This window comes from Crotalus tigris, unplaced genomic scaffold, assembly GCF_016545835.1.
Source record: "Crotalus tigris isolate CLP2741 ecotype Arizona unplaced genomic scaffold, ASM1654583v1 scf7180000017628.32516253702:7417878, whole genome shotgun sequence".
Lineage (NCBI taxonomy): Eukaryota > Metazoa > Chordata > Lepidosauria > Squamata > Viperidae > Crotalus > Crotalus tigris.
The window spans coordinates 4,223,990-4,236,784 of NW_024096523.1; the positions used below are offsets into that span (position 1 = coordinate 4,223,990).

Sequence of the window (12,795 nt, forward strand, 5' to 3'; positions counted from 1 at the left end):
TGAGCTGAGTTGTCTCTTGAAGCTATAATATGCTTTGACATAAAATGTTAATGATAGTACAGGGACCATGTTATTGTTAACTTGGGTTTTACATGCTACCTGAACCCAGTTTTGGATTTGGGCTCAGTTTTCCTTTTGTTTGCTTTGCTTTGCTTTTCCTCTTTTTATTTTTTAGTCTTTCATGTCTCAAATACAGGTAGTCCTTGACTTATGATCACAACTGAGTCCAAAATTTCCATAGCTAAGCAAGACAGTTGTTAAATGAGTTTTTCTCTGTCTTATGACCTTTCTTACCACAGCAAGCTGATAAGTGAATCACTGCAGTTGTTAGTTAGTAACACGGTTGTTAAGTGACTCAGGCTTCCCCATTGACTTTGCTTGTCAGAAAGTCGCAAAAGGTGTTCACTTCCTTGCTTGAGGTCCAAAGCTTGGCAGGAGACACTTAGAATTGAAGAGTTCAAGTGGACTTTGGAAGTCCTCTAGTCTAATATGCCTTATTTGCATGCATTTTGGATATTGGCAAATTCTATTTAGAGTGGAGTAGGTAATCTGAAGATAGTCAGGATATCGGTTTGGCATGTGCTCACATCTAAATCAGGATTTCCAAACTTGGCATCTTCTAGATCAAGCATGGCCAGTCCGTGGCCAATGGGCCGCATGCAGCCCTGGATAGGTAGTAATGCGGCCCCACAAGATTGTAAACCTGTAACATTATTGTGTGATTTATATACATGAATTTCTTCCTTCCTTCCTTCCTTCCTTCCTTCCTTCCTTCCTTCCTTCCTTCCTTCCTTCCTTTCTTTTTCTATCAAACTTCTTAATGCAGTTTCTCATAGAGGGGCTCTAATGAGGGGCACTAGGTTGGGGAAGCTGATCTAAAATATAACTGCAATAAACTGTAGAGGTGTGAAAGAATGGTGTGCCAACATGAATTATTATTTTTGTTATTAGCAATGAAGCAAAGCTAAGTAAATTTGGGGCAACTCTGCCAGCCATTTTTAGTACCATACATTTTTTGTCATTGCTTGATATGTGGATGTCTACCAGGGTGAGATGCATCCACTTTGAAAAGTGGAAGCCCTTGGCATGTATTGTTTCACTGTAATAAACATAGCAACCATGGCTTATAAATCTGTATTATGGTCCCCTCTATTGCAGATAGGAGGACTTAGGCTGGAAGGCGTGTTTGTTTCTAACTTGTTCCAAGGTGACATAATTACAAAGAAGAACTAAAAGCAGGATGGTATTGATTTTCTTATTGTCACTTAATTGCACTTTCACAGAAGCAAATAGCAAGAGGTTTACAGCTGGGATTCATACAGGTGGTTCTCAACTTATGTCCACCCCAGTTATAAGTTGTGATGGTCATAAACAGGATGATTTTGCAACTTTTTTTGTGGTGGTTGTTAAGCAAATGCCATAGATAGTAAATGAATGAATGATTTGCTCTGGGCACAATTTTGACAAAAAACAGATGTAAATGCCAGTTTTTGGCAAAACCATCCCAAAACACCCCTTGAATGTAGGACACAAATGTGCTTGTGTTCAGTCATGTGACGGGGGGGGGGGTAGCCATCAGAATTTCAAATCCTAGCTTCAAGATGGGTCTGTCATAATTTCAACTGGTCGCTAAGCATTCAGTCGTAAGTCAAAGATTACCTGTACATTGTGCTAAACATAATCCTGACAGGATTGTGATTTGGCCACATTTGTGCAACATATTAAACCATGTCTCTTTGATTTACTAATGATACCATGCCCCTTGATTTACTAATGGTGGTTACTAAGCGTCCAGTTGTAAGTCACAGATGACCTATACCAGTGATGGCAAATCTTTTAGAGACTGAGTGCCCAAACTGCAATCCAAAACCCACTTATGCATCGTTGGGTGCCGGGTGGGTGTGGCCCATTGGGTGGGTGTGGCTGCAGTGGTAACAGCAGACTGGGTAGGACTAAAAAGTTCAATCAATCAATTCCAACTCTGCAAGATCTTTTTTTTTCCCGCGAGAAGTTGAAATTGACTGATCGAACTTTTTATTTTTTTTTTTTGCACACAGCGGCAGGGGCCTAAATTAAAAAGGTTTTATAAAACCCAGCTGAAGGCCTAGGACTGGGGCGACGGCGCGTGTGCCCACAGAGAGGTCTCTGAGTGCCGCCTCTGGCACCCATGCCATAGGTTTGCCACCACTGACCTATACATTGTGCTAAACAACCCTGACAATTGGCCAAATTTGTGCAACATATTGAACCATGCATTTTAATTTAGTAAGCTTGATTGGTACAATGCACTATACTGAAAAACAAGCAGACCACGATATGGCTTAACATCATATGTGAACCCAATGATTGCAAAACTGCAATGCTAGCCTCCTCTTCTAGCTTTCCCATTCTTTGTTCCTTTGTTTCTGCAGAAAATCTGATGGCAGCATAATGGAATTCAACATGTACATTCACCTTTATTTTCTCTTCTTTCAGGAAATGCGTGCAATTATTCTAACACCACCCCAGATTTTGGAGCTCTCTACCACGTCAAAGGTAAGTTCCATCCAGGGTGCCTTTTGGGAAGCCATTGACTAACACTTCTTAATCGTTTTCCTTGATATTGACTAAAAAATCTGACCTGGGTAACTCAACCACCCAATTTTCAAACCATATTTGTCATTTTCCCTTGCAATTCCTTTTAAATAGAATACGGGGCTGGATCTGATTTTGAACCTCTGCTTTATAAACCACAGTAGATACCTATCATCATGAAGTTAATGTTCTGGGCATCTCTCCAGACACAGCTGGGAATGTGCAAATATCTTTTGGACTGGGGTGTCCAGCTTGGCAACTTTAAGACTTGTAGACTTCAACTTCCAGCTGGCTTCTGGGACTTGAAGTTCATAAGTCTTAAACGTTCCCAAGGCTGGACGCCCCCCCCCCCCCTTTGGAACATTACACTTTGGATATTGGTGATTACACCTGTTGACTTTCTGAGGGCATATCATATAATTCTCTTATTTAGTCTTCTTTGCTTCAAGAAAAGAATCTGTGATCTTTAAGATGTTCTTGAATGCCAGATCTCATCAGCCCTAGCTATCACAATCATTGGTTAAAGACAATTGCAATTATAATTCCACAACATCTGGAGGGTTGTCCATTCCTGTTCTAAAGATAACGGCTTTATGTCTTCCCTGAGAACAAGTAATTTGTTAAAGATCAAACTGTCATAATAGATGCAATCAAGTTCACATGATGCATTAAGTCATGGTTTCTTTAACTGGTTTACTGACTTCATACCACATCCTAAGCTGTGTTCATAAATAATAGTGATTAGTGTTGAGTCCTTGGCGCAAAGCAGACACGAGAAGCAGTTGGAGTTCTCAGTTTTCTTTATTCTGCGTTCAGCTTACAAGTAGATGGCTTCATGGTTCCCAAACGCTCGCAGCCTCTTATATAGGCAACTCCCGGGTAATTGTGTTACTTTTCCCGCGCCAGCACCCGCGCATGCGCATGGCGCTGGCGACAGCCTGTCTGGTCCCGGGCAGCTTTGCACCTGCCCGGGACTGCCTGCAAACACCTGAGCCGTTTGCAAGGCTCGGGACATAACACCCCTTTCTCCCGGGCTAAAACTATTACCAACATATAATCATTTACTCTATACAATGTTCCGTTCCCCAGTGCTCCCATTGTTTGCTGGCTTTTGTCTTGCCAGCAATGTTATATAATCCTCTAGGTACTTAGGAGATTTCTTTGCTCTCTGTGACCTTCTCAGCTCTGGGTTACTAGCATGAGTTCCTGACTGGAGGGAGATGTGAGCCTGTTCTCCTTATTTTGCCTTGGTGCCTTCCAAGGACTGTGCCCCGATGCCTGGCCTGCTTGCTCGCCCACCGGGCTCGTCAGGCCAGGGCTTCTGTCACTTTGTGACCTGGTTGACCTGCCTAGCTGTAGACCCTCGGGCCCCTTGAAGTGATAGCCACTGCTGGGCGTCTCTGTTGAACCTCCTAGGTCCGTCCAAGACCTGTCAGGAGGCTGTCCATTCCCTGAAACCCGTTCTGTGTCCGGGCTTGTGTGGGTTTCTGTACCTTCCCAAAACTCAGTTACTCCCTGATTTGGGCTAGAGGTGTTGTAGTCGGGACTTGGTTCCTCGACCACCTCCCTGTATGTTTGACCCCCTTTAGGATTTGGGGTAAGGTCAGGCCAACTTTGGGGATTGTGTGCCAGCTCTCTTGCGGGAAATGATTTGTTGGGATGACCCCGGGTATCCTCCGTGACTGGAGTGCTGTGTGATATGTGTGGAAAGTGAGTATGCCCCCGGGGTGACTCCCTGGCTGGAGTAGGCGTGGATGCCTGGTAGTTGGGTAGGCTCATAGAATTCTTGTTCGGAGCTCTCGCGGAACCCTGGAATGGGCCGTTTGTGGCTCCATCAGTGGAGATGGGCAGCAGCTCGTGCCCTTCCCTTTGCTCCAAAGGGTCCCCCTCCCCCCCTGGAAAAGACCCAGGAGTCTCATCTGAAAGGTCCCGCCTAGGGCGGAGTTGGTCGATGTGCCGACGCAGGACACGACCGTTGTCCAGGGCTACCTCGTAGGAGAGAGGACCTGTGACCCTGGAAATAGAAGCGGGGACCCATGTATGACCAGGCCCGTAATTGCGAGCCCAAACCGGGGCACCCACAAGTAGTTGTCTAGGTGCCCTAGGATGTGAGGTAGATGAAGGCAGTCTGTCCGGATGCAACCGGTCAAGTTTAGTAGTAAGTTGACGCCCCCAACGAAGTTCAGCTGGGCTTCTCCCTGTAGAAGTGGACGGTGTGGTGCGATAAGAAAGGAGAAAGTCAGCCAACCTGTGATGCCAGTCCCCGTAGGTGAGTCTTTTCAATGCGTCCTTTGTGATGCGCACCATACGTTCAGCCATACCGTTGGTGGACGGGTGGAAGGGTGCAGACGTGGCATGACGAATCATGTTTGCCTGTAAGAAAGCTTGGAATTCGGAGGAAGTGAATTGAGGGCCGTTGTCGGACACAATGACATCTGGCAGCCCGTGTGCAGCAAAAATCCCCCTCAGTACCTGAATAGTCTTTGCAGTGGTGGTGGATGAGACAGGTACAACCTCAAGCCATTTCGAATGGCTGTCAACAAGGACCAAGAAGAACTGGCCCTGAAAGGGTCCAGCGTAGTCAATGTGCACCCTAGACCATGGGGACTGTGTTTCCTCCCATCTATGCACGGGAGCTTGGGGCATCTCTGGGCGAGATCGTTGGCACAGGTGGCATGCATGCACCTTAGCCTCAATATCTTTATCTAAACCAGGCCACCACAAGTGGCTGCGCGCAAGAGCCTTCATACGAACAATGCCAGGATGACCCTCGTGGAGGGATTCTAAGACCCTAGTCCTCATTGAGGTGGGAATGACAACTCTGTTTCCCCAAAGCAGACAACCCTGAGAAAGGGACAGCTCGTTCCTTTTGGACCAGAAACTCTGAAACTCAGGACTAGGGCAGTGCTCAGGCCAACCAGACAAAACCCAGGAACGGACACGTGAAAGTGTGTGATCTGTACCTGTTTCAGCGGCAACATCCCTGGCACTAAGAGGGAGCTCAGGCAAGGCTTGGATTGATAGAATGTTGACAGCTGGCGCAGGGTCAGCTTCTACTACTGGCAGAGGCAATCTACTGAGGCCATCAGCATGGCCCATTTCTTTCCAGGCTTGTGGAGTAAAGAAAAATCATATGCAGACAAAAAAATAGACCACCTAAGCATTCTAGGGGAAATGATTTGGGGAGTCTGCTTACGTGTGGTAAACAGTCCCAGCAGAGGCTTATGGTCAGTGAAGACCGTGAAGTGCCTGCCATATAGAAAGTCATGGAATTTTTTAATTCCAGCAACAACAGCCAGAGCCTCCCTGTCTATCTGAGCGTAGTTGCGCTCAGCAGAAGACAATGTTCTGGAGTAGTATGCAACAGGAACCTGAGTTCCATCAGACCTGAGGTGACTCAGGACAGCTCCAACCCCGTAGGGGGACGCATCACAAGCGATGCACACAGGAAGAGACTCGTTGAAATGTGCAAGAACACTGTTAGAAGTGAGCAAGGCCTTGACTTCTTTAAAGCAAGCCTCATGTGCTTGTGACCACAGCCACACAGCTTGTTTGTCTAGTAGCCTGTGAAGAGGCTCAGCTACACTAGCTTTATGTGGAAGAAAAGAATTGTAGAAATTCAGGAGGCCTAGGAAGGCCTGAAGTTCTGCCTTGTACTTAGGCCTGGGGGCTTCTAAAATAGCAGTTAGTTTGGATTCAGCAGGGTGAATCCCAGCAGCATCAATTTTGAACCCCAGAAATTCAGTAGAAGGCACCCCAATCTTGCATTTGTCTTTTTTGAGCTTGAGGCCTGATTCCTGAATCTTAACAGAACAGCCCTAAGCCTTTCTGCTAGAATGTGTGTGGAGTCTCCTGCAATCAAGACATCATCAAAGTAGGGGCAAACCCCTGGTATACCTCGTAGTGTGTTTTCCATTACGCTTTGGAAAATCCCAGGAGCGACATTCACTCCAAACTGTAGCCTTTTTACCTTGAAGGCTCCTCTGTGGGTCACAATGGTCTGAGCTATGGCAGCATCATCATCAACAGGCAGCTGTTGATATGCTTGAGCAAGGTCAAGCTTTGCAAAAACTCGCCCCCCCTTGAGAGAGGCCAGAATGTGACTGACCACAGGAACAGGATAGGCATGTTGCTGCAATGCCTTATTGAGAGTGCATTTGTAATCAGCACAAATGCGAATGTCCCCATTTGCCTTTAGAGGCGTGACAATGGGGGTCTCCCAAGGACTGGAATCAACAGGTTCTAGAATTCCCTGTTGGATCAGTTTGTCTAACTCAGTGTCAATTTTACTCTTTAAAGCAAAAGGGACCCTTCTTGCTTTAATTCTAATGGGAGTGACAGTGGGGTCTAGCTTTAAGGACACAGGGGGTCCTTTGAATGTGCCCAGCTGGGGGCTGAAAACATCTGCAAATTCTTTGCAGACTTCCTGTAGGTCGAGTGTTTGTAAACTGTTGAGTCCTGTGACGTATATCCCCAGGGCCTCAAACCAATCGAGTCCTATGAGACTCGTTCGTTCACCCCCTACTACTAATAAGTCTAGTGGACCTTCAAAACTCTTGTATTGCACGTTAAGGGTGGCCTCCCCCTTAACACACACTCTTGAATTTTGAAAATCTGTTAACACAATGTCAGAAGGCCTTAACTTGGCCTGAGTTCCACTACCGGAACAAATCTTCCTAAATGTATGCAAGGAGATATTGAAAGGGCAGACCCTGTGTCTAGTTCCATAGATAATGGAACCCCTTGTAGCTTCACCTTGAGTGACAGCTTTTTCTTAATGGGCTTGTGTGTGCCTGTCCTAAGGATGCTTCTTCGCGAAGCGCATAACCCTACCCTATTCTGGCTGGGGAATCTGGTACCTTTCAGGCGCAGTTCTTCCTGAGGTTGTACCTTTCGTCGGCCCAGACACACAGCTGCAATGTGTCCTTGTTTGCCGCATGCCCGGCAGGTAGCGGAGCGGAACTTGCAGTCGGTTCTCCTGTGGCGACCTCCACAGCCGATGCACTTGAGCGGAGCTGAAGAGCTTCCCTTCTGATTTTCTTCCTTCGTGGGGTGGAGACGGTCGACTTCCTCGTCCGGATCCTCCTCGGAGTTTCTTTGGACGTCTTCCTGGTGCACGGATGCAACCTCTGGACTGTTTCTGATCGGCCACATGTTCTTGACAGTGCCGCCTGCTGCTTCTTCTGCGGTGACTTCCCTTAAGGCATCTTGGTAGGACAATTCTTCTTTAGCGAAAAGTCTCTGTTGTAGATCTCGATGCCTTAACCCGCACACGAATCGGTCCCTCAGTCGTTCTTCGAGGTCTTTGAACTCGCAGTGCTTGGCGGCCTTCCGTAATGCGGCGATGAATTCTTTGGCCGACTCACCGGGCCGTTGATCACTCTGCTCGAAGGTGTGGCGCCATGCGATGACGGACATCTTGGGGTGGAAGTGCTCCTTCAGTAGCTTCTTCAGATCTGCGTAGCTGACAGACTCTACTGGAACAGGTGCTGCAAGGTTTTCTGCGATGTCGAAGGCGTCTTGACCGCAAACACAAAGCAGGGTGGCAGCCTTCAAGCTCTCTTCCCTCACTTGGTTTGCCTTGAAGTAGTTCTCCACCCTGGCTACGTATGACTCCCACCGCTCTGGATGTGAGACGTCGAACTCCGAAAGCCTTCCGATTTTCACCATCTTCAGGAGACGGGTCTATCAGCCAGCCTACCCCCGAATGCGCACTGGATTGGCGGGTAGCTGCCGAGTCGACACCGTTCCGCCGCTCAGGACTCACTTGGGTAAGCTTACACTTCTTCCTTTTCAGGCGGTGTAAGGCAATCCCACCTTCGTCGCCAGTGTTGAGTCCTTGGCGCAAAGCAGACACGAGAAGCAGTTGGCGTTCTCAGTTTTCTTTATTCTGCGTTCAGCTTACAAGTAGATGGCTTCATGGTTCCCAAACGCTCGCAGCCTCTTATATAGGCAACTCCTGGGTAATTGTGTTACTTTTCCCGCGCCAGCACCCGCGCATGCGCATGGCGCTGGCGACAGCCTGTCTGGTCCCGGGCAGCTTTGCACCTGCCCGGGACTGCCTGCAAACGCCCGAGCCGTTTGCAAGGCTCGGGACATAACAATTAGGTTCTCTCAATATGCTAAACCAATAATTACCAATATTTGGAGTTACTGTAATGTGAAAATCCCCCAGTGAAGAGCTAGAATAGGCCGGTGTTTCAGGGTTCAGGTTTTACTGCATGCCAAGAGAAAATAATTGGCCATCTAAGCTGTGATGTGTACACACTTCATACTGCCTTTTCTTCCACGCACTTTTCTCAATTGTGCAATGTTGCATTACATTTTGCAACCATTTTTGTGAACTACCCAATTTAGGCTCTTTTTATTACTGTGGGTTCGTTGAAAATGCAAGTTTGCACCAGCAAAGATTTGACAGGAAGCGAAATCTAGACTATAATTGGCATCTTCCCCTTAGCCAAATAAAAAGGGTGGGGAGCTTGTCAGAATCCTGCTAACCTACCTGGGCAGAGTTTTCTCCGGGGAGTGCCTTGCTTTAAGCTTCTTCCCTTTTTAGTTTACCTGTGTAGGTTTTTGCAAATCTTAGGAGAAATCTAGAGGCATCCAGATTTATTGAACCTGGTATATCTTTCCATGAATGATTTTATCTGGTGACAGGATCTTAAAATTTGCTGAATAAAAGGCTGAGAATCATTAATGTATATCAGAACAGCCTTTGGAACAGGCATGTCAAACTGCTGGCCCGCGGGCCAGATGCATCATGCCAAAATCGCACCCACCCCATCACCGGCAATGGGGAAAAAGTCACGATACGTCATGCAATGTCACGTGACGTTGCAATTTTGACATGCCTGCTTTGGAAGCTTTGCTACCAGATACATCCCTTCCCTCCACAGGAGGGACAGTCCTTTTGAAGTTGTGCAAAGTGCCTTTTTTGCTTTGGCACACATACACATGGGTTCACGGATGTTAATAGCTGCCTGGCAAATCCCAGTTGTATAACTTCACTCCAGGCTGAAAAACCATATATGGACAAAAAGCAATTACCCAGCTTTAAAACGTTGCATTTTCCTTGGGAGCAAGCAGAGGAAGCTTTTATGATGTGATTTCTTTTACTTCGTCCTGGAATTTTTGTCCAATCTTGCCTGTTCTATACAGCACTTTGGGTATTCTATGCCAAAGGAGGAAAGAGTAGATTTAATTTTTAAAACTCAATTTGGGCTTAGTACAGGTAATGCTGAACTTATGGCCACAATTGGAATCAGAATTTCCATTGCTAAGTAAGATAGTTATTAAGTGACTCGCACCTGATTTTATAACTTTTTTGCCATGATTCTTAAGTGAATCTTCTGGCCATGCAGAGCAAGCTTCCCCCATTGACTTTACTTGTCACAAGCCAGCTGGGAAAGTTGCAGATGGTAATGACATGAGTTTGGGATGCTTCAGCCTTCATAAATACAGGCTAGTTGCCAAGCACCCGAATTTTGATAATGTGACCATAGGGCTGCTGCAACAGTCAATAAATATGAGGACCAGTTGGAAGTCATGATTGATTTCTGATCCAAAATATTTTAAATAGGCATTTGTTTTCCTGGGTTTCCAGGGTTTTTTTTTTGGGGGGGGGGGGCGTTGGAAACCCCTGAAGATCAAAAAAAAAAAAAAAAAAAAAGACATGTGATACACCAACCTCACAACTGCTCTGAGTCAGTTATGGCACATAGGAGATTGATTGATTTATATACCTCCCTAATCAGCAAAAGACTTCTAGTGCGTATGTGATGACTGGTTATTAGAACTGTCAGTCAATGGGAGCACAGGGAATTGCCTCTGAGATTGTATTCTGGAGGTAAGGAGAATTGAGGATAGAGGTATTTAGGAGGTATGAGTGGAAGGCTGGATCAAGGGAGACTCATTGTCCTCCCAGTCAAGCCTTCATCTGTCAAATTGACAGATTTATGAGTGCATATTTAGGGACAGAGAAAGATAGGACTGACAGCTTTTGGATCAATTCTAATATTAAGGGAATCTCTTTGCAACCTGTTTTAAGTTATTTAATAAAAGTTAATCCCTTTCCTTTTCTAAATGCCAACAGAGGGCTGTTCTGTACTCTCCTCACGTTTTAAGAGTTTGCTTGAATTTTGTAGAAAGAAAGAAGAACAGGATCGTCATAAGAGGAGAGAGAACATGTTCGGCTTAACATCATAAAAGCATAACATTAACTGTAAAGATAGATCTCATTAATCACACAATCAGCTTGTTTTTCTTTAAAGTAAAACTTAAACCTGCAATTTATATTTACTTCATAATATATGTGAACAAGGCAGTTGCCCAAACAACGGTGATGGAATTCCCACCTAGCCTAGTATAACCATGGTGGAGCCTGAGAGATCACCAAACACATTTTTTTAAGAAAATCAAACCCAAACCCCAGACGTGCCCTATTTCCAAGAAAATGGCATGCAAATTAATAGTTATCAATGCAATATCTCTCATTTTGTCACTGACTAATTGGAAAAGTTGCTCCGGGAGATTAAAATTGAACAGACCTTTGTGATGTTCGTGTTTTTCCTTTGGGATGGAAAATATTGCTTTCTTTGTTTTTCAGCTAAATAGCTTGTTAATGTTAAGAAAACATTAGAAACAAAGTTTGAAAAAAGGGATTTTTGTTGGTCTTTTACATAAATAGACCCAACAATTCTTACATAAAGATGGAATCTAGCTAGCTAGCTAAATAACAGAGTTAGAAGGGACCTTGAAGTTCTAGTCCAACCCTCTGCTCAGACAGGAAATCCTACATCATTTCAGACAAATAGTTGTCCAATCTCTTCTTGAAAACCTCCAGTGTTGGAGCACCCACAACTTCTGGAGTCGAATTGTTCTACGGATTAATTGTTCTCACAGTCAAGAAATTCCTCCTTAGTTCTAGGTTGGTTCTCTCCTTGCTTAGCTTCCATCCACTGCTTCTGTCCCACCTTCAGGTGCTTTGGAGAATACATGGCAGCCCCTTAGAGACTGGAACACAGCTATCATGTCACCCCTAGTCCTTCTTTTCATTAAGCTAGACATCCCCAATTCCTGCAACTGTTCTTCATATGTTTTAGCCTCCAGTCCCCTAATCATCTTTGTTACTCTTCTCTGCACTCTTTCAGAGTATGGTATGTATGTATGTATGTATGTATGTATGTATGTATGTATGTATGTATGTATGTTATGTATTTTCTATGCTGCCCATCTCAGTAATACAGCAACTCTGGGCAGCTTATAATATAATAAAAGTTTTTTAAAAATGCAAAGATTGTTGAAAATGTGTGGGATTTGTATCAACATTTTGGATGTTCTCCTCTTTTGCTCCAAATTATTTTTAGAGGTTTGTTCATTCATTCTGAAATACTTCTTCCATCAAACGTTTATCTTGGTGGCTTTGGGCAAGCTAGAGTTGATTTTTAGAATGACGTAGGTCCCTGATTGGCCAGTATGATACCAATTCTATACAAGGCAACTTGAAAGAATGAGTGTAATGGTTATGACATTAATGCAGATCACTGTCGCCAACTGGCATTGTCTGCATGTGCTGAACTTAATTCCCAGGACCCTTAAACTGAGATATATGAAGTGCTTGGAGAATTTTAATCTGTTATTGTATATAGGTAGTCCTCAATTTATGATAACAATTGGGACCAGAATTTCTGTTGCTAAGCAAGGTGCTTGTGAAGTGACTCTCACCCAATGTTATGACCTTTTTGCCATGGTTGTTAAGCAAATCTTTACAGTTGTTAAATGACGAGGATGTAGAGCAGTGGTTCTCAACCTTTTTAATGCCACGACCCCCAACCGGTCGTAAGTCGAGGACTACTCAACCGGTCGTAAGTCGAGGACTACTCAACTGGTGCAGCACCATTTGCAGAATGGGACTTTTGGCGGGCTCAGCAGGGCAGAGACAGCCTGGACAATTCCTATTGGCTTTTGAAAGCCAATAGAATTAGACTCTATTCAAGAGAGTCTATTCTATTGGCTTTCAAAAGCCAATAGAATAAAAGGGAGTAGCACAGCTAAGGAAAAGGGGGGAAAAAATGGCAGACTGCGTTGTTTGGCGACCCCCGTGAAATGGTTGTTCGACCCCAAATGGGGTCCCGACCCACAGGTTGAGAACCACTGATGTAGAGATTCCAAACTGATCTGCATTTGACCCCACCCTCGGGCTCAGCCTAGTCATCTCCAACA

The 12,795-nt window shown here is 45.1% G+C and overlaps 1 protein-coding gene across 1 annotated transcript in view; it reads left to right on the forward strand.

Annotated features, from left to right (window-relative positions):
• LOC120304109 (digestive cysteine proteinase 2-like) overlaps positions 1 to 12,795 on the forward strand; it is a 49,653-nt gene that overhangs the window by 10,798 nt on the left and 26,060 nt on the right. Inside the window, exon 2 of the mRNA XM_039334268.1 lies at positions 2,476 to 2,535. Within this exon, the coding sequence (XP_039190202.1) occupies positions 2,476 to 2,535 (60 nt within the window). The remainder of the gene's footprint in view (positions 1 to 2,475; positions 2,536 to 12,795) is intronic.